Raw genomic sequence first — 20,958 nt, forward strand, 5'->3', positions numbered from 1 at the left:
TACACCAGAGCTGCCATCTCTCAGCAGATCGCAAAATAATCCCTATTTTGACTGATGCTAAGGGTTTTTAACTGTGGCTTCTGTTCTTTACTGGGAGTTTAAAAGAGTGCTTGCTAAATGTCTGCTCCTACAGTAGTAGGCACGAAAGATAATAGATGAATAAAGTGTGGTCTCAAGTCTGGAGGGGCTTATTGGTGAGTGGGAACCAAATATACATGGGTCATTACAGTGCACAAGGAAGGTGTGTGTCTTCACTGTAGGTTGACCAGATGTTCTTGTCATATAGAGGACTGGATCACTGCCCGTCTGTGTGTGTGTGTGCGTGCGTGCATGTGTGTGTATGTGTGTATATATATACATATATGTGTGTGTGTGTATAGGTATATACATGTGTATATGTGTGTATATATATACACATTATATAAAATACATAGACATGTATATATAGATATATATACACACATCATACACATTTGTGTGTGTCTGTATAATGTGTGTCTTATGTGTCCATATGTCTTTATATATATTATTATTATTAAAAATATTCTCTACTGTGACTGGGCTCAATGGCTCACGCCTGTAATCCCAGCACTTTGGGAGGCCAAGGTGGGCAGGTCTCCTGAGGTTGGGGGTTTGAGACCAGCCTGACCAACATGGAGAAACCCCGTCTCTACTAAAAATACAAAATTAGCTGGGCATGGTGGCACATGCCTGTAATCCCAGCTACTCAGGAGGTTGAGGCAGGAGAACCGTGTGAACCTGGGAGGTGGAGGTTGCAGTGAGCCGAGATGGTGTCATTGCACTCCAGCCTGGGCAACAAGAGCGAAACTCCGTCTAAAAAAAAGAAAACATGCATGTATTCTCTACTGTATTTTAGAGTCATTGTAATGAGGACATAGCCACTAGCTAAATGTAAAAACATAAGGTTAGTTCGTATTAAACATACACAGTTTGGAAATTTGTTGGATTCTTTCTAAATTATTACTTCATAGAACTAGAATAAAACTGACCATGTTTTAATTGAATGAAAATAGCTTTGTAGTCATGAAATAACAATGTAATTGTGACCTAAGATGCCATAATTAAAATTAGACAGCAAAGAATCAGTATATATGCTACCTGTTACTCTTTTCATGAGTCTTTGGTGAAAATGGAATAATTTGGGAATTAGATAATTTTAATGTAATCAGAATGTTAACAGGGAATATCTTTGGTAACTATAAGTGGTTCTTAATAATTTTGTAAGCCAAATAGAAGTTCTCAACGTTGATTCACTTTTAAAAAGTGAAAGATGTTTAGTTTTAATCTGGACACATGAGAGGATTATCTGTTTTCATTGGTTCTAAATGTTTTTCACATTTTGTTATTTTAAATTTGGATGCTACAGTCAGTGATTTTTTTTTTTTTTTTTTTTTTTTTGAGACAAGAGTCTTGCTCTGTTGCCCAGGCTGGACTGCAGTGGCGTGATCTCAGCTCACTGCAAGCTCCAGCTCCCGGATTCATGCCGTTCTCCTGCCTCAGTCTCCTGCCACAGCCTCCCAAGTAACTGGGACTACAGGCGCTTGCCACCGCGCCTGGCTAATTTTTTGTATTTTTAGTAGAGACAGGGTTTCACTGTGTTAGCCACGATGGTCTGGATCTCCCGACCTCGTGATCTGTCCGCCTCGGCCTCCCAAAGTGCTGGGATTACAGGCCTGAGCCTCCAGTCCCGGCCACAGACAGTGATTTCTTAAAATTGGCAACATTTTCTTATTGTTTCATGAGGTATGGTGCATGTTACACTCAGTGGGAGTTTTGATTCTGTAATAAGTTTATTATGCAAAGATGGGTTCCCTGCTTTGTAATTTGTTATTTTTAAAAATTAATTATATTTGAAGGGGATTATGTAGTAACAACTATGAAATTAAAAGAGGCTTTAGTTATTGTTAGCTGTTTCTGTTTCTTGCCAGTTTTGTTTAATTAATGCTAATCAGGGCTTTTTTTTTTCCTTTTCCAATTAGTATATGGTAAGCCTGTAATTGCTGCTGCCCAGAATCAACAGCAGCACCCAGAGAACATTTATTCCAATAGCCAGGGCAAGCCTGGCAGTCCAGAACCTGAAACAGAGCCTGTTTCTTCAGTTCAGGAGAACCATGAAAACGAAAGAATTCCTCGGCCACTCAGCCCAACTAAATTACTGCCTTTCTTATCTAATCCTTACCGAAACCAGAGTGATGCTGACCTAGAAGCCCTACGAAAGAAATTATCTAATGCACCAAGGCCACTGAAGAAACGTAGTTCTATTACAGAGCCAGAGGGTCCTAACGGGCCCAATATTCAGAAGCTTTTGTATCAGAGGACCACGATAGCGGCCATGGAGACCATCTCTGTCCCATCATACCCATCCAAGTCAGCTTCTGTGACTGCCAGCTCAGAAAGCCCAGTAGAAATCCAGAATCCATATTTACATGTGGAGCCCGAGAAGGAAGTGGTCTCTCTGGTTCCTGAGTCATTGTCCCCAGAGGATGTGGGGAGTGCCAGTACAGAGAACAGTGACATGCCAGTTCCTTCTCCTGGCCTTGATTATGAGTCTGAGGGAGTCCCAGACAACAGCCCAAATCTCCAGAAAAACCCGGAAGAACCAAATCCAGAGGCCCCCCATCTGCTTGATGTGTATCTGGAGGAGTACCCTCCATACCCACCCCCACCATACCCATCCGGGGAGCCTGAAGGGCCAGGAGAAGACTCAGTGAGCATGCGCCCGCCTGAAATCACCGGGCAGGTCTCTCTGCCTCCTGTAAGTAATGTGCTATCTCATGGCCTTTTCTGGAGTCCTTTACTTGGTTATGGTCTTCTTGGTGGTCACATTCTTCTTCCCAGTTTGCATTTTTATTTTACGATTCCCTTGGCACAGAGTGGATCTTATAAATGTTTTCATAATGCATTTTATTCAATATAAAGAACAATTTTCTGTTTTAGAGAGAACCCATTTATTTGTGAAAGAAACAGAGTTTTGTTCCTACCCCTGTAAACACTGCATTTGCTGTTTCTTCTCTAGCTGATGTCACATATTAGGGAAGCAGCACTCGACCGGGACTCAAAAGACCTGGCTTTGAAACTTTTGATTAGTAGCTTGGCTGTGTGAAATCAGGCAGATGGTGTAACTTCTCTCATTGGTGATGTCAATCTTCTTCAAAATTTTCTAGCAGTGAAATTTTAAAAAATGAAATGTTAGGTGAAACCTCAAACTTACAACAGTGGTAAAATTGGAAGGGCTCTGGATGAAGTGAGGGCAGGGAGGGGTAACTGGGCTGAGGGACCCCTCTTCAGCCTCTTCTTCCCCTTCAACGAAGTCTGAAAATCTCTGGCGAACATGGTGATCCCTAAGATTTCTTTGTACTTTAACATACGAAAGTTATTCTAAAATTTTGTGTATTTTGACTTGAGTGCACCTTCCTCACTCCTTCCAAATGGTAAGCTTTTGTTTGAAATTTAAGCTTCAGTTCTCTCACTTTGAAATAGGTGAGAGAAAATAAAAATCCCAGAATGTCTGAATGAAGTATGCTTTTTCATAGTTTAATTTGAAGCCACTTTGCTTCAGTAAGCACGGAAGGAAGTAGGATGCTGAACTATGAGTTTAAAACCTGGTCAAAAGCAAAATAACATTAAAAGAATTTTTTGTAAATGTACTTTGCGTTTGATTCCTTATTATCTTTTAGATATGATAGTATTCAAAGATAATGATTGTCCAGAGTTATTTTTAACAATTGGCTACAGTAAATGTTTGCTTAAAACTTTTATGTACTAAACATTTGAAGCTAGAAAAAAAAGTTTTAAAATAGAGGTTAACAGTTTTTAAACAACTCTGTGGCTCCTAAGTTCTAAGGCTTGATTCTCTTTGAGTTTTAAACATAAGAAAAGAAGGAAGTTATATGCCACTTTGACCAAAACTAATCCACGTTACAGCCACTTGTTATTTTCTGGCCTTTTTGTTGCTGTGTCAAAATAATCCACATTTTCAAGGAGAAAAAAGGAAAAATAGAATTGGTAAAAGTATCATACTTTCTTTTTTTTTTTTTTTTTGAGACGGAGTCTCGCTCTGTTGCCCAGGCTGGAGTGCAGTGGCGCAATCTTGGCTCAGTGCAAGCTCCGCCTCCCGGGTTCACGCCATTCTCCTGTCTCAGCCTCCCGAGTAGCTGGGACTACAGGCGCCCGCCACCTCGCCCGGCTAGTTTTTTGTATTTTTTAGTGGAGACGGGGTTTCACCGTGTTAGTCAGGATGGTCTCGATCTCCTGACCTCGTGATCCGCCCGTCTCGGCCTCCCACCGCGCCCGGCCTCATACTTTCTTTTTAATTAAGATTCTGCTGTTCTTTTCCTAGTAAAGTGTCTTACTTTTTTCTTCTCGTTTTAAGTAAAATAGAAGCAAGTATCTCGTAAATTCTTTAACAGTGGGATTGACAAGTGTCATTATACTGTACTGCTTATGATTTATATTAACCACAGTCAGATAACATTCAAAGGACAACATTTTAGCCATTGCACATTGTGAAGTATATTGTCACTTAATGTTTTTTAAAACTTGGTGATTTTCCACATCTGAGATAAAATGAAAGAAGCATGTGGAGTACATGTATCACACTTCACGACAGTAAATGTCTCTACTTTGTTGGGTGTGTTTAAGAAACCTGTTTTATAAGATGTTAGATCTAGTCTTTAAAATTTTGCCTTTTTTTTTTAAGCCTGATTCATTAAAAGTTTAGGGTGGTAGGATTTCTCCTTGTTATACCTAAGACAGACTAACAATCTGTATTATTTACCTTAATTATATGCTTTCCCCTGAGGAGGCATTCTGGTGTGAAATGGTTAAGATGGCAGACTTTAAAGAAGCCAGCTTACCTGGATTTACGTCCCAGCTCTGCCATTTACTAGCTGTGTGCCTTGGTTTCCTTATCTGTAAACTAGGGACCATAGGGTTTTTGTGAGGGTTAATGAATAATCATTCAATATAGGTTAGCTGTTGTAGTTCTGAACTGTGCTGTTGCCCACTTTAAGAGAGTGGAGTTTGCTATGCTATATTAGGTAGGCAGTCTAAAGACCAGTCTTGGCTAATTCTGATACTTGACAGAAAGCTGGCCTATTTGCCACTTCTGATTATACTCTTAGTTTAGTTTATACTATAATGTATTACCCAAATGTAATTATGTTAGTTTTTTTAAAGTTATGTTCCTCCAACTTTGCTCCATGGTGTTTGTTCACTTTGTGAAAATTCATTACGCTGAATATTAGTTCTGTACACGTTTCTGAATAATGTTATACTTCAATAAAATGTGCCAAGTCTACGTTGTTAAAGTTCCTCTCACTAATGTAACTGAGAAGTCATTCCTTCCCATTTGCTGATGTTCTTTTGCTTAGACCAGGATCCTAAATTTTCCACCCATTTTCTTTGCAGGGTAAAAGGACAAACTTGCGTAAAACCGGCTCAGAGCGTATTGCTCATGGAATGAGGGTGAAATTCAACCCCCTTGCTTTACTGCTAGATTCGTCTTTGGAGGGAGAATTTGACCTTGTACAGAGAATTATTTATGAGGTATGATTATAATTAGTAAATTTCTAAATACGACCTTGTATTTTGTTTTAAAGCTCTAATTAGAAAGCTACTGTAGAGAAATTGTATTTTAAAATTGTTTTCCTTTTAGGCATTGTGAGGTTGTGTTCAGGAACTCTTGGGCATGCTTTAGAATAGGCTATGCTATTTTAAATTCTATGCTATAGAATTGTCATCATTTGAAAGTTCAGTTTTCACTTGGAGTCCTCTAGAGTACTTTTCTTTCTTAAGAGAGATCATGACTCCCCTTTGGAAATGGTTCATGTATAGATTTGTACTATACTGTATTAGGTTAGAGATGCGGTCTCTACTTTTAGAAGCCTACTATTTAAAATATTTTTAGTTGACCTTTTTTTTTTTTTTTTTGCTTTCCATAGCAAATGCAGCTTCTACTTAGAAACTAATTTGTGGTGAGAAGTTGGAAGGATAAATAAACAAAAATGACTATAAGGATATAGTTTCTCGGACTTCTTTTTTTTTTTTTTTTTTTTTTAAAAAAACCTTTTTATAGTGACTGCCTACTTAATGTGGTTATTCTGTCTGTCTTATTTCTAGAATTGTTCTTGGTATAGTTTTCTTGGCTCCTTTAGGTTTTAATTATGATTTTTAAAAGTGTCACAAGAGTCTGTTTCTGTCCTCTTGACCCTAAAGTAGCCAGTTAGTAGTGACAGTTCAGGTGACAAGAAACTAGAGTTGTGTTCACCCTTCTTATTGATATAGGTTGATGACCCAAGCCTGCCCAATGATGAAGGCATCACGGCTCTTCACAATGCTGTGTGTGCAGGCCACACAGAAATCGTGAAGTTCCTGGTACAGTTTGGTGTAAATGTAAATGCTGCTGATAGTGATGGATGGTAAGATTTTCTTTTAAACTCCAGTCAAACTTCAGTTGTGGGAATCGGTTTATAAGCAGTGTCATAGTGCTGTTGGAAGACAAAGAAGTATGTCAGTGTATGTCCTCGAGCTTGTAATCTAGCTGGAGAAATGTGGTATCTATTTTTGAGGAATTAACATGTGTTCGTGTAACAGTCATCTCATTCCCATCCTGGAAGTAGGTAGAGTTTTAACAAGTTTAGTAGTTAATGATAAAAATAAGTGTAACAAAGTAGGACGCAGTTAATTAGCATCCTTAAGCAAAGCTTAAGAGAGAAGTGCTGATTTAGGCAAGGTATCCCCAAGCCCCTGAAATGGTTCACAGTCTTCAGTATATTAATGTCCATTCTATATCTCCAAGAGGGGATTATAACTTGCAACATATCCCATATATATTTGACCATGGAATCCGTTTGTCATGGAACCAGGGTGTACGTAAAACACAAGCAGTACTACAAGTGATGAGTATTGTTTGCAGGATAGGAGAAATGTTAGTCAACATTAAATAATAACAGTAAAGGTCCTAATAAGATCCTGTCACCCCCAAAACTAGCAGAATAGATAGCAAATTTTGTATTTTATTTGAAAAAAAGTTTTAAGTTAGAATGTGTTATTTTTGTGGAAGAATACAATTTACTTTTTTCTTTATAGGATTTTAAAAAGTTGTAATCATACTGTATTTACTCCAGTATTTTAGTTTCACAACTTGTTTTTCTCATAATATGGAAAATAGTTACGATATAAAATTCTCATGTATGTATATATAAATTGCATGCACAGATACATACATCTCAGCCTCATATTACTCTATCACATGACTGCATACTCATTGTGACAGTCTCCCTTTTATTAGACATTGAGATTGTTTTCCAATTTTTGTTTTAATGCTTGGAGAAGCACTTTGGTTACAATTTTTAAACATTTACATTTTAATGTGTGTCCACTGTGGAAAACATGCAAAATAGAAATAAGAGGAAAGCAAAGCCATCTGTATCCCCACAGTGTACAGGTAAACACCATTCATATTTTAATATATTTTCTTCAGGGTCTTTTTTAAAAAGTTATTTTTATTTTTATTTTTGTAGAGACAAGGTCTTACTATGTTGCCCAGGTTGGTCTCGAACTCCTGGACTCAAGTGATCCTCCTGCCCCAGCCTTTCAAAGTGCTGGGTTTATAAGTATGAGGCACCGTACTTGGCCCAAGCTCTTTTTCATATGCTTTTCACAAATGTAGTTAAGCTCCTAACATATGTAATGTTTAAGCCTGTATTTTTAGTTTAACATTATAGCATAAACAAAACAAATTCTTACTGTGTCATAATGCCCTTGTTTTCCTAACGTTGGGCATTTATGTTGTATATAATTTTTCATTATTAAAGAGCATGCAATGAAACAATCTATAGTAATATTTGCCAAACTATTAGTAATAGTGTTCTGGCCAGGCATGATGTCTAATACCTGTAATCCCAGCACTTTGGGATGCTGAAGCGGAAGATCACTTGAGCCCAGGAGTTTGAGATTGGCCTGGGCAACATAGAGAGACCCTGTCTCTACAAAAAATTTTAAAAATTAGCTAGGTGTGCTGGTGTGTGCCTGTAGTCCCAGCTATTGGAGAGGCTGAGGTGGGAAGATTTCTGGAGCCTGGAGGTCAAGACTGCAGTGAGCTGAAATTGCATCACTGTACTCCAGTCTGGGTGACAGAGCAAGACCCTCAAAAAAAAAAAAAAAAGTGATCTGGAACGGGGAATTAGAAAAATTTTTTTCTTTCTTTTTTTATTTTTTTGAGTCGGGGTCTTGTTCTGTCCCCCAGGCCGGAGTGCAGTGGCACCATCTTGGCTCAGTGTAACTTAGCCCTCTGGGCTGAAGTAGGCTGAAGCAATCCTCCCATCTCAGCCTCCCAAGTAGTTAGGACCACAGGTGTGTGCCACCACACCTGGCTATTTTTTTGTATTTTTAGTAGAGATGGAGTTTTGCTATGTTGCACAGGCTGGTCTTGAACCCTTGAACTCAAGTGATCCGCCCTCCTTGGCCTTTCAGAGTGCCAGGATTACAGGAGTGAATCACTGTGCCTGGCCAAAAAAATAAATAAATAAATAAGTTTTTCTTTGAGACAAACTCTTGCTGTGTCACCCTGGAGTGCACTGGCATGATCTTGGCTCACTGCAACCTCCGCCTCCTGTTCAGGTGATTCTCATGCCTCAGCCTCCCCAGTAGCTGGGATTACAGGTGTGTACCACCACGCCCGGCTAATTCTTGTATTTTTAGTAGAGTTGGGGTTTTACCATGTTGGCCAGGCTGGTCTCAAACTCCTGACCTCAGGTGATCTGCCTGCCTCGGCCTCCCAAAGTGCTGAGAGCCACTGTGCCTGGTCTGTGTTTTTTTTTTCAAGTCTATATACCCAAGGAGAATAAAGAGGAGAGGAAACAGTAGAGAAACATTAAATCTTATGTACTTCAGAGCCTGATTAACAGTTTCAAACTCACCTTCTGAGTTTGGGCAGTGGTACTGGTTCTTGTTATACCTTTACTATTAGTCTAGGGTCGTTTATAATTTGTTATAAAACATTTGAGATGCTGGAGAAGGTTCTCTTTAATGGTATTAATAAATTGCTGCTGGCCAGTTACCTATAGTAGATTGAGATGTGTGTATTTTACAGTCACTTTTCTGGTCTCAATTGATTTGACAAAGTTTTTCAATTAAAATTTATTTTAACTTGGGATTTAACAAATATAAAAGTAGTTCATATATGCAACTTAATTCCTTCAAAATTGGTAACAATAAATAGATATATTTAAAGGCCAGTGTTTTGAGTGAAGGAGTATAACTTAAATAACTTAAGGACTGTTAGACCTTCTACTCTGACAGAAAGAATTAGACTGGGTGCTCCAGAACATAGAACTAAATCCGTTTTAATATTGTTTTTCTTAAATGTTTATACAGATTTCATTTCTGTTTATCCATGTCCTTGATTCTTCTCACCCTTTGCCAAGCTCCCAGCCCCAGTGTGGTCCATGACTCTCTGAAATTTTCATTTGTGGCTGTAATTCTTTGATGGGTTCAATAATCTATGTTGAACTGGTTTTTAAAAAACTCTTTAAGAGGTTTTCAGAAGAAAGATTGGTAGATGAAAGACTCAACAACTTTCCAGATATCTTATCACAGCAGGTGTCATTCAGTTTAGGAAAACAGTTCTAGCCCTTGTGTCTTGCTTCACAGGACTCCATTACATTGTGCTGCCTCATGTAACAACGTCCAAGTGTGTAAGTTTTTGGTGGAGTCAGGAGCCGCTGTGTTTGCCATGACCTACAGTGACATGCAGACTGCTGCAGATAAGTGCGAGGAAATGGAGGAAGGCTACACTCAGTGCTCCCAGTTTCTTTATGGTATGTGACAAGTAGAACTAAATGTATTGATTACTGCATTCATTTATTCATATCTCCAGGGTGTAATTCAGTAAGTATGTTTGTTTGGAAAAAATCTTGTATTATCCACAGTCTTGGACCTTGAAAATACAACAGCCTTGGTCACAGATAATACAGCTTCTGTTTGTATGCTTAGAAACAGCTATTGTCTTCTTCAACTTCTTCAACTACAAAAGACAGTGCTGTAGCATCTGACCTAGTGGTGTTAATGACTTTACCATCAAAAGACCCTCTATTAAGGCTTTAGTACTTATAGATTGATGGTGTATCCTTGCAAATAAGTAAACAGACCCCCCTCTCCAAACAACATGATCAAGAGAAGTGCGGGATCAGTTTAAGAACCCAAATGGTCCCAAGGTTTCCTAAAAATCAAACTTGTCATATAGTGAAATAAAAGCAACATATATTTTGGAGCTGTCTTTTATTTTTTTTCTCTTTTGTTTTCTTAATTTTGAGTTTATGGTTCTGATTGCTACCATCAGATCTGTACCTAGAGGAAAATGGACTTGAAGTTTTCGATGGATATATGTTGATTGGCGTTTGTATTTACAAGGAAATTTTTTTTTGTTTACAAGGCTTAGAAGTTGAGGTAAATTTTTCTCTTTAGTTGGGCTTAAGAGGAATTAAAGAAGGAGAGAAGACAGAGACAAATGAGGAGGTCCCAGAACTCCATACTGCTCAAGTTTTCAGTTAACTCCTCTCCCAGTTGATTGGAAGACCCCTAAGGGTAAAACAGACGCCTCTGCCCTCTGTGCTGAACACTTTTCCCTCTGTCTCTAGGCCTTTTTTCAGGCCCTAGTCAGAGAACCACAAACCTCAAATTCCCTTCTTCATCTCTCTCAGCTGGTAGTTTTTTATTGTTGATATTTGTGATTATTTTATTTTTTTAGAGGCGAGGTCTTACTCTGTCACCCAGGCTGGAGTGCAGCAGCATGGTCATCTGTAGCCCCGAACTCCCAGGCTTAGGTGATCCTTCCGCCTCAGCCTTTCAAATAGCTGGGACCACAGGCATCTGCCACCACATCTGGCTGATTTTTTATTTTATTATTATTTATTTACTTTTGAGGTAGGGTTTTGCTGTGTCACCCAGGTTGGCGTGCAGTGGTGCAATCACAGCTCATTGCAACCTCGACTGCCAGGGCTCAGGTGATCCACCTCAGCCTCCAGAGTAACTGGGACTACAGGTGTGTACCACCACACCCAGCTAGTTTTTGTATTTTTAGTAGAGATGGGATTTTGCCATGTTGTTCAGGCTGGTCTCAAACTCCTGAGCTTAGGCAATCTGCCTGTCTTGGCCTCCCAAAGTGCTGGCATTACAGGTGTGAGCCACCATGCCTGACCTTTTAAATTTCTTTTGGAGATGGGGCCTCACTCTGTTGCCCAGGCTAGTCTCAAACTCCTGGCCTTACAGAATCCTCTTGTCTCAGCCGCCCAGAGCTGAGATTACAGGTGTGAGCCACATGCCCAGCCTTTTATGTTTTGTTTTGAACTCTGGACCATAGAATATTTTGATATAGTAACATATTTAAAAATTGTTATATATATAAGTATAAATTTTATATATATATATATATATATATGTATTTTGTTTTTGAGACAATCTCGCTCTGTTACTCAGGTTGGAATGCAGTGGTGTGATCATAGCTCCCTACAGCCCTGAACTCCTAGGCTCAAGCAATCCTCCCACCTTGGCCTTCCAACATGCTGAAGTTATGGGTGTTAATGTGTTGGCCGGGTGCAGTGGCTCATGCCTGTAATCCCATTTCTTTGGGAGGCTGAGGCAGGTGGATCTCTTGAGGTCGGAAGTTTGAGGGACCAGCCTGGCCAACATGGTGAAACCCCATCTGTACTAAAAATACAAAAATTAGCCAGCTGTGGTGGTGGGCACCTGTAATCCCAGCTACTTGGGAGGCAGAGGCAGGAGAACTGTTTGAACCCGGAGGCCGAGGTTGCAGTGAGCTGAGACCATACCATTGCACTCTGGCCTGGGCAACAAGAGTGAAACTTTGTCTCCAAAAAAAAAGCCAGGCGCAATGGCTCATGCCTGTAATCCCAGCACTTTGGGAGGCTGAGGTGAGAGATTGAGGTCAGGAGATTGAGACCATCCTGGCTAACACGGTGAAACCCCGTCTCTACTAAAAATACAAAAAATTAGCCAGGCATGGTGGCAGGTGCCTGTAGTCCCAGCTACTCTGGAGGCTAAACAGGAGAATGGTGTGAACCCGGGAGGAGGAACTTGCAGGGAGCTGAGATCGTGCCACTGCACTCCAGCCTGAGCGACAGAGCGAGACTCCGTCTCGGGGGGGGGGAAGAATATACACACACACACACACACACATAATGTGTTAATATATATTTTGCTGTATTAAATTTATTGACCATCTTGACCTATATTTAGATATGGAGAATGATTTTTTTAAACATTAGAGATGTTTGGTCAGATTCTTAAAATTTATGAAGTATATCATCGATACCAGGATGTGCTGTTTAAGTAATGATAATAGATTACACACAGTGAGTAACTGTGTACCCAACTTAGGAAACAGAACATAACCACTATCTCTGACATCGTTTGGACTCCCCTCCCTGATGTGGCCCCTTCTTACGTCTGTAGTGACCACTGCTTTCACATTTAGCACTGCTTGTTGTGTAAAATAATTGCATCATTTGTATGTGAATCCTATAACTAATATTTTCAGTTTTGCTTGTTTTTGCCCTTTGTATAAAATCATACTGGTGATTCTGTGGCCTGCTGTTCTCATTCATCACTGTTTTTGAGATTCACTCGTGTTGCCTGTAGCTATAGTTTATTTTCACTGTACAATTTATCTTTTTATTCTACTTTCGAAGGACATGTGTGCTGTTTCCCTCCTTCCCTCCCTCCTTCTTTTCCTTCCACTGTAAACATCCTTGTGAACATTTTGGTACTTGTCTTCTGGTGTTTATCTACAAGTGGACTTGCCAGGTCACAGTGATACACATCTAGCAGAGGGTTCTTTTTACTCCACATTCTCTTTAACTGTTGGTGGATTTGGAATGATACCTTGTTGTAGCTTTAGTTTGCATTTCCCAAGTTACCGGTAACATTGAGCATGTTTTTAGTCCCCTCAAAAAATTTTTTACAAAGTAATTTACAACTCTTAATCTGATGCATAGCAAAGTAATGAGAATTTTCCTCCATTCCTAATGATTATTGGAGGCTGGGTGCAGTAGCTCAAGCCTGTAATCCCAGCACTTTGGGAGGCTGAAGTGGGAGGATCTTCTGAGCCCAGGAGTTCTGGACCATCCTGGGCAAGACCCTGGTCCCTAATTTATTGCAAATTGGGACTTGAGCTGTTATTTTGAGTATACTAAAATATCCAGAATCTCCCCCGTCTTTCTTCATTCCCATCTCAGACACTGTGGCCATTTTAAAAACTCTGTGAAGTTATAGTTATATAAAGTTTGATTGCCATGTGAGTCTGTCATGCTTTGCATGTCATCTTTAAACAAGAAAAGTTGGAAATTGTCTCTTTAGATTGGCAGAGCCTTCTTTTAGAAAAGAACAATTTCTTGTTTCAGTTTTTCCCAGAGTGAGAGAAATATACTGTGTGCTATATCATTAGTTGATATAGGAATAATTTCATAATCAATAGTTTAGTGCTCACATAAGCTGAAAAAGCTATTCAAAAGCTAGCAAGTATTTTCCTGGTTTTTTAAAAATTATAAAAGTGAAAATAATAATTCTGAATTGTGGAGAACTTTATTACCTTAATTATTTTCCTTCTCCTCTGCTTTTTTCCTATTGCCTGCCAGCTGATGATTGTTATTTCTTACTAGCATTGCCCTTTAGGATAGGAAGGTATAAGTGAAGAAGGGCAAAACTTAAATGTGTAGTTAAGTTGCAAATCTGTTGAAAGGTGGACTTCTGAGGATTTTTCCCTTCCTAGTTTGTGGATTTCAACATCTTTTAGAATTCTGATTCTTACTATATAAGGGTTGATTATATGAAGACTTTGATCCTGTCTAAAATGCCATATTTTTGTATTCTAACGTATTCTATATATATTTTTTCCTTCTGTCTTTCCCCATTTGGAAATTCATAGAGACCATTGTGCTTCTGTTTTTTTCTCTGTCTGCTCTGAATTTTGAGTAAAGAGTGAAGTAATGTTTCTAGAGTTCCTTAGTCATTACATTTGGGAGTAGACTGAAATTGGACAGACATATCGTTCACTTTTTTAATATCCTAGATTTGAATTCTTTTTTTAGTTCCTAAGCTTGCAAAAGTTTTTGTACTCTGAGTAGCTCCTTTAAGAGATGCTTACAAAGTGCTAGGTTTTAGAGCTGTTTTAGAGATGATAGCATATAGTAATGTGTCCTTCGTATGTTCCCTATACATTGTTGCCTTCCATTGCACTCTACCCCCCACCTCAGGACATTCTATTGTATATTTAATGTAGTACTAACATTCCAGCCTGTGCCTTTTTCTTCCCATTTTGTTTCATATAGCTAAAAGTTACGGAGTGGTGTACTCCGAGTTGTATATTCTGTGCTTTATCTTACTGTCATCATTTTAGGAGTTCAGGAGAAGATGGGCATAATGAATAAAGGAGTCATTTATGCACTTTGGGATTATGAACCTCAGAATGATGATGAGCTGCCCATGAAAGAAGGAGACTGCATGACAATCATCCACAGGGAGGATGAAGATGAAATCGAATGGTGGTGGGCGCGCCTTAATGATAAGGAGGGATATGTTCCACGCAACTTGCTGGGAGTAAGTTATTCTGACGCTTACGGTGTTTTCCTGTGTGCCAGAGAGGGGCCTTGTAAAACCGCTGTATGTTACGGATACAGTACACCCAACTGCCCTTTGTTAATAAGACATGGAATTTAAACATTTGATAGTCTTAGGCTTAAAGCCACATTTTCAGTGATTCTTATTATGATCAATAACATATGTTTGCCAGCCCTGGAGGTCAGGGGTCCTCCCTACATTTCTGAACAGACTAAAGATAACTGGATAATATGATTGGAATTGAGCCTGTGACATCTGAAATCAGTTTTTAATCTGTCTCAATCAGGATTTGCAAATCTGGTAGAGAGCTTCAACAGGGCATTAAGGATAAGATTCTTTGTTTTTCTCTACTATTTGATTTATATTTCATAAAAAGCAAGAAAATAATGTCATGCCAGCACATATGTACCACTTCTATAGTGTAGTACAATGGGACTACTGTCATCATGTAAAGATTCTCCTGGAGTATTTTCAGGGGAAAGCTGGCATATGGTCAGACAGAGGAGAGAAAGCGAGAATAACAGATTCCAGGGCTTTGCGTTAAGCTCTTCGTAGATTCAGCTGTTCTCTTATAGCAGTTTTGTGTGTACAAGGGGCATGAAGAATGTATGAAATAGAGAAATGATCAGGGTAATTGAGAGATTGAGATAAAAGTTTAAAGTGCTTGCACAATCTGCTCTTGGTGAGGAAGTAAGGAAAGGGTTGAGGAAAGGAAGAGCCAGTTGTGATACACAGAAGATGGTGTGTAGGTTGTGAGCACTGGCCTCCACGTTGCTTCAACTCCATCTGCAGCACCTGCTATCTGGGTATCCAGGCTGCAGAAGGAACGTGGGGAGGGCTGGAGAATCCTGCCTCCTAAGATTGGTGTGAGGATAACTCAGAGGTCTAATAGAGAGCAAATGGTAGATGCTATTCTTGGTCTTTTCATCAAGTGTCAGACAGACATGGCCTCCACTCACATGGAGCCTTTACTCTGGCATCTAGGCTATGAACAGGATTCTGCGAGTGACCCACTGCCTAGGCATTACTTTCAATGGGATTCTTTGAAATGACTTCAGTGTTGGAACCTGACTGCCTGGATTCTGACCAGCATCTCTCCCTGACTCTCCCTTCCCCATTGTTGTTTGTCTAACGTGCAGTGTAAATTACTTATACACCTTGACTGTTGCTGTCCTGACAGCAAAATTTATTATGAAATAAACATTTCATAAGAAGTTTTGAATACATGATTAGACGGTATTCATTTGGGTGATCATAATGTAACTTTAAAGAATAATGAAAGTGAAAAACAAATAAAATTAGGCTATGGAGCCCTTAGAAAAAGCTTTCAGGGGCCAGGCATAGTGGCTCACGCCTGTAATCCCAGCACTTTGGGAGGCTGAGGCAGGAGGATCACTTGAGGTCAGGAGTTTGAGACCAGCCTGGCCAACATGGTAAAACCCTGTCTCTACTAAAAATACTGTAATCCCAGCTACTCGGGAGGTTGAGGCAGGAAAATCGGTTGAGCCTGGGAGGCAGAGGTTGTGGTGAGCCGAGATCCTGCCACTGCACTCCAGCCTGGGTGACGGAGTGGACCCTGTCTTAAAAAAAAAGCTTTCAGATTACCAGAGGAAAGTAGAAATATAAAGGTTTTTCTCTTTCGAGCACCCTCAGTTGCTTCTCCAGAGTCCCTAGCACTAGAGATGTACAGTCTCTGGCCTGCAGCCACTTTCCTTCTCTGATAAACATCAGCAGTAAATAAGCCCTTTTGTTATCTGGGAGAGATTTTACCTTCTTAGAACTAGTTGCTTACTTGAGTCTTTTCTTTTTTTTAATTGGCAAAAATTGTATATATTTATGGTGTATAACAATTTGAAATATGTATACTTGTAGAATGGCTAAATCGAGCTAAATAATACATGCATCATCTCACATGGTCATCTTTTTTTTGGTGAGAACATCTATTTTCTTAGTGATTTTCAAGTATATAATAATTATTAATTACAGTCACCAAGTTGTACAATAGATCTTTTGAATTATTTAAATTTTCTAACAAAGAGGTCCTGTGGTTAATGACATGGGAAGTGTGGGTCAAAGACTGAGTTCTGTCTCCTGTGTGTGGTGTTTAGAAGATTCTGAAATTAACAGACTGGACTGAAGATTTTCATTTTAGTCCTAAATTTAGATTTTCTTAGTACTTTGAAAATCTTTTCTTGTTAGAAGTATCCTCTACACAACTTTTTTGGTTTGTTTTCCTGATTTTTTTTTTTTTTTTAAAGGAAAGTGCATATTTGTTGTTAGGGCTCAGATAGAAGTCTAGAAAATTGTATTAGGTAAATGTCTTTTTTTCAGATAGAAAAATAATATTTTCTGTAACATGGATCCACCAGTTAGTGTTTTAGTTTTGACTGGAAGTCTGACTCTTTTTCTTTTTAAAATTATTTATTTATTATTTTGAAACTTTTTAATTGGGATGTAATTAAAGCCTATGATTCTACTTTCTTCGAGTAAACCTTTTTTTTTCTCTTCTTTTGTCAAGAGGGGCTGCTTTTGTTTGGTGTGTCAGTTGAATTTACCAGTTTGACTTGGTTCTGGCTCAGGCCTAGAGGCCTTGCAACCTTCACTAGGACTCACCTTTATAGCTCTTGTGGAAACACAAAACCACAGAGTTCTAAAGCAAAAAACTCCACCCAATCTTCCTTCAATTTGTAGACTTTTAATCTGTGGCATTTCATTTCTGACAGTCTGAAGTCCCATGACACAACGTCATGTCCATTGTGAATAAAGGTAAAGGAATTCAGTCTCTTTCTTCCTTCCTAATAGAAGCTGGAGTGTAGAGCATACAGCAGTTTACTTTCCTTGTTAGAGCCGATTTACAGCTCAACAAGCTGTGCAGATTGAGTTAATACCCAGAACTGTCATGGGTTTTTATATTGCTGCTTTGTACAGTTGTCACAGTTGACGGACTCTTGTGATCTTTGAACGTCCTGTGCAGTCTAGCTGATGAGTACGTTGCTAAACGTAAAGCTCTAGGTGCCACACACACCACAAAGAGTGCTTTTCTCACTTTGATTTCCTTCCCGTGACATCTCTCCCCTAACCTCATTATTTCTTGAAATTTTGTTATATTCCCATACATCTGTTATAGTATGTAAATATTTTTTTAAACTCTCTTGCAGCTATACCCAAGAATTAAACCAAGACAAAGGAGCTTGGCCTGAAACTTCACACAGAATTTTAGTCAATGAAGAATTAATCTCTGTTTTTAAGAAGAAGTAATACGATTATTTTTGGCAAAAATTTCACAAGACTTATTTTAATGGTAATGTAGCTTGAAAGCGATGAAGAATGTCTCTAGAAGAAAATGAAGGATTGAAGAATTTACCCTTAGAGGACATTTAGCATGATGAAATAAAGCATCTACGTCAGCAGGCCATACCGTGTTGGGGCAAAGGTGTCCCATGTAGCACTCGGAGAAGTATACAGCGACAATCCTGTTTTCTACAAGAATCCTGTCCAGTAAATAGGACCATTTATTGGGCAGTTGGGAAATCAGCTCTCTGTCCTGTTTAGTGAGTGTTTTCAGCACCTGCTCCTAAACCAGTCCTCCTGCCAGAAAGGACCAGTGCCATCACATCGCCGTCTCTGATTGTACCAGCAGGCCGTTGCGGGGCTCACCTGAAGGCTCGAAGGCCCTGCACACTTGTATATTGTCATTGAGGAACTGTTAGTTGGTCGTCAGTGAACAGTAACTTTATTATATGAGTTCTTGTAGCATCTTAAGAATTATACATATGTTTGAAATATTGAAACTAAACTACAGTACCAGTAATTAGATGTAGAATCTTGTTTGTAGGCTGAATTTTAATCTGTATTTATTGTCTTTTGTATCTCAGAAATTAGCAACTTGCTAGACTTAATCGTAATATTTGTCAAGATCCTAGCTGACTTTAAAAACAGTTGTAATAAACTTTTTGATGCTAAGCTGTTTACTGGTTTTTGTTTTTGATGTCATAAATAGACTTTGTTTAATAGTCACAAGCCGTTAGGGTCTCTTACCCAGCTGAAAAAGAACAAACTGCTTAACATAAGTATATGTATTGTAATAAGAGTTTTTTTTACCAGCCAAGTGATTCAATGTAAGTGGTTTTTAAAATGAAATACTGTAGCAATCATGGTGATAGAAGCCTACTTTACATTTTACCTAGAGCCTCTAATAGACTGTTTTAGTGTCCTCATTGATTTACGGGGTGAAAACTTACATAGGCAAAATCTCCACATCATTTTATTAATATGTTAATAAGTTTGTGAATTGTTTCCAAACCCATTTGCTTAGTGGAACTACTTTAGTAGAAGATACAAATGAAAAACCATGGTCACTCTTCCTTACACATTTTTATGAGTAGCTAAATTCTAGAAAGGAAAGTAAATGAAAGAACATACTGTAACTTTGAGAATACCACTTTTGAGAGTAATGGAGAAGGAGTGACAACAGAAACTAAACATCAGAAGACGTGTGGTAGGCAGAATTCTAAAGGTGCCCCGCACCCCATCCCTGTCTCCTGGTTACTCCTTGTATCACTAGGTGCAGTAAGTCCTTACTTAACATCATCATTAGGTTCTTGGAAACTGTGACTTTATTTATTTTTCTTTTTTTTTTTTGGAGACAGGGTCTCACCATGCTGCCTGGGCTGGTCTCTGATGCCTGGCCTCCAGTGGTCCTCCTACCTTGGCTTCCCAAAGTGTTGGGATTACAGGTGTGAGCCACTGCACCTGGCCAAAACTCAAAGCGAAAAGGTGTATAACAAAACCGTTTCTTTTTCTTATCAGTGTTCTAACAGTACAACATGAAGTGATGTTATTCGAGGACCTGCTGTTTCTTGTTGGTTTGTTTTACATCGTTTTGCTCAAATTTGCAGTTTCCAAGAAGCTATCCATGATGCTAGGTTTTCACGACTTACTGTACTTCTTTGAAGGACTTTTAAGATTTAATTAAGTTTACGAATCAGTCGACCTTAAAATAGGGTGTTCAGCCTAGATTGTCCTGGTGGGCCACCGTAATCACAAGATCCCTTCACAGCAGGAGAGGAAGGCAGGAGGGCTGAGGCAGGAGAGGAAGGCAGGAGGGCTGAGGCAGGAGGGTAGGCGGGGTGGGTGGGTGGGCAGTAAGACTTGGAGTGTGAAGACTTGACCTGCCGTTGTCGGCTTTAAAGATGAAGGGGGTCATGGAATGTGGGGGTCAGGGAACATGGAAGCTGAGAAAGACCCCACCCCCGGCTGGCCCAGCCAGGAGATGAGGACTTCAGTCCTTATGGCCACATGGAACTGAACTCTGCCAACCTGAGTGGGCCTGGCTGGAAATGAATCCTCCCCAGGTCTCCAGAAGGAATGCATTAGTCCAATGAGACCAGCGTTGGACTTTTCATCTACAGAATTGTGAGATAATGGCTATTTTTTTAGGCCACTAAGTTTGTGTTAATATGTTAACTATAGGAAACAACATGGATTCTAGTCCTGGGCTGTTGTACTTACCCATTAAGTGACCTTGCCAAGGACACTTGACCTCCCTGAGCCTTGTTCCCTCATCTGTGGAGTTTAATGCCATTGCCTTGACATGCTTCCGAGTTGTTGAAGAAAACCTAAGTTCTGTGCATGAAGGTACTTGGCAAACTAAAGAATCACACAGATGTATGAAAAGAGGAGATGTGAAAAGTAGGGAACTGTGATCCCAGTTTTGTATTCCTTAATCCTAAACTGAGAAGCTCATTGTTGTTAAGTCTTTCTGTTCTTTGTTTTATTATTAAAGTAAGTATCCTTATATCAAAGCTCGTTATAGAAATAGTACAGAAAAAGGTTATGAAGGAGGGAGGGAAAAAGACCACTCTAGAGGTACTATTCATACTTGGGCCTATTTCTTTGTAGTCTTACCTATGATTTTTTTTCTCTATATATAGTTGAGTGCTTATTGTTTAAGCAATTCTGCATTCTCCTGTATTATACTTGATATTGTATCATAAATATTAGCATGAATTTTTTTTTGTTTGAGCCAGAGTCTCACTCTGTCACCTAGGCTGGAGTGTAGTGGTGCGATGTCAGCTCACGGCAACCTCCACCTCCCAGGTTCAAGCGATTCTCACCTCCCGAGTAGCTGGGATTACAGGCCCGTACCACCACATCCGGCTAATTTTTGTATTTTTATTAGAGACCGGGTTTTGCCATGTTGGCCAGGCTGGTCTTGAACTCGTGACCTCAAGTAATTCACTTGCCTCAGCCTCCCAAAGTGCTGGGATTGCAGGAGTGAACCACCATGCCTGGCCTATT

General features: G+C 39.4%; 1 protein-coding gene across 1 annotated transcript in view; it reads left to right on the forward strand.

Annotated features, from left to right (window-relative positions):
- The window catches only part of TP53BP2 (tumor protein p53 binding protein 2), a 46,081-nt gene extending 27,452 nt beyond the window's left edge, over nucleotides 1-18,629 (forward strand). Inside the window, exons 13-18 of the mRNA XM_012000990.1 lie at nucleotides 2,001-2,776; nucleotides 5,431-5,568; nucleotides 6,307-6,440; nucleotides 9,676-9,842; nucleotides 14,438-14,637; nucleotides 17,817-18,629. Coding sequence (XP_011856380.1) covers nucleotides 2,001-2,776; nucleotides 5,431-5,568; nucleotides 6,307-6,440; nucleotides 9,676-9,842; nucleotides 14,438-14,637; nucleotides 17,817-17,858 — 1,457 coding nt within the window. The 3' untranslated portion in view covers nucleotides 17,859-18,629. The remainder of the gene's footprint in view (nucleotides 1-2,000; nucleotides 2,777-5,430; nucleotides 5,569-6,306; nucleotides 6,441-9,675; nucleotides 9,843-14,437; nucleotides 14,638-17,816) is intronic.
- Nucleotides 18,630-20,958: the final 2,329 nt, after the last annotated feature.

The sequence above is a fragment of the Mandrillus leucophaeus genome, unplaced genomic scaffold (genome assembly GCF_000951045.1).
Source record: "Mandrillus leucophaeus isolate KB7577 unplaced genomic scaffold, Mleu.le_1.0 Scaffold645, whole genome shotgun sequence".
Taxonomy (NCBI): domain Eukaryota; kingdom Metazoa; phylum Chordata; class Mammalia; order Primates; family Cercopithecidae; genus Mandrillus; species Mandrillus leucophaeus.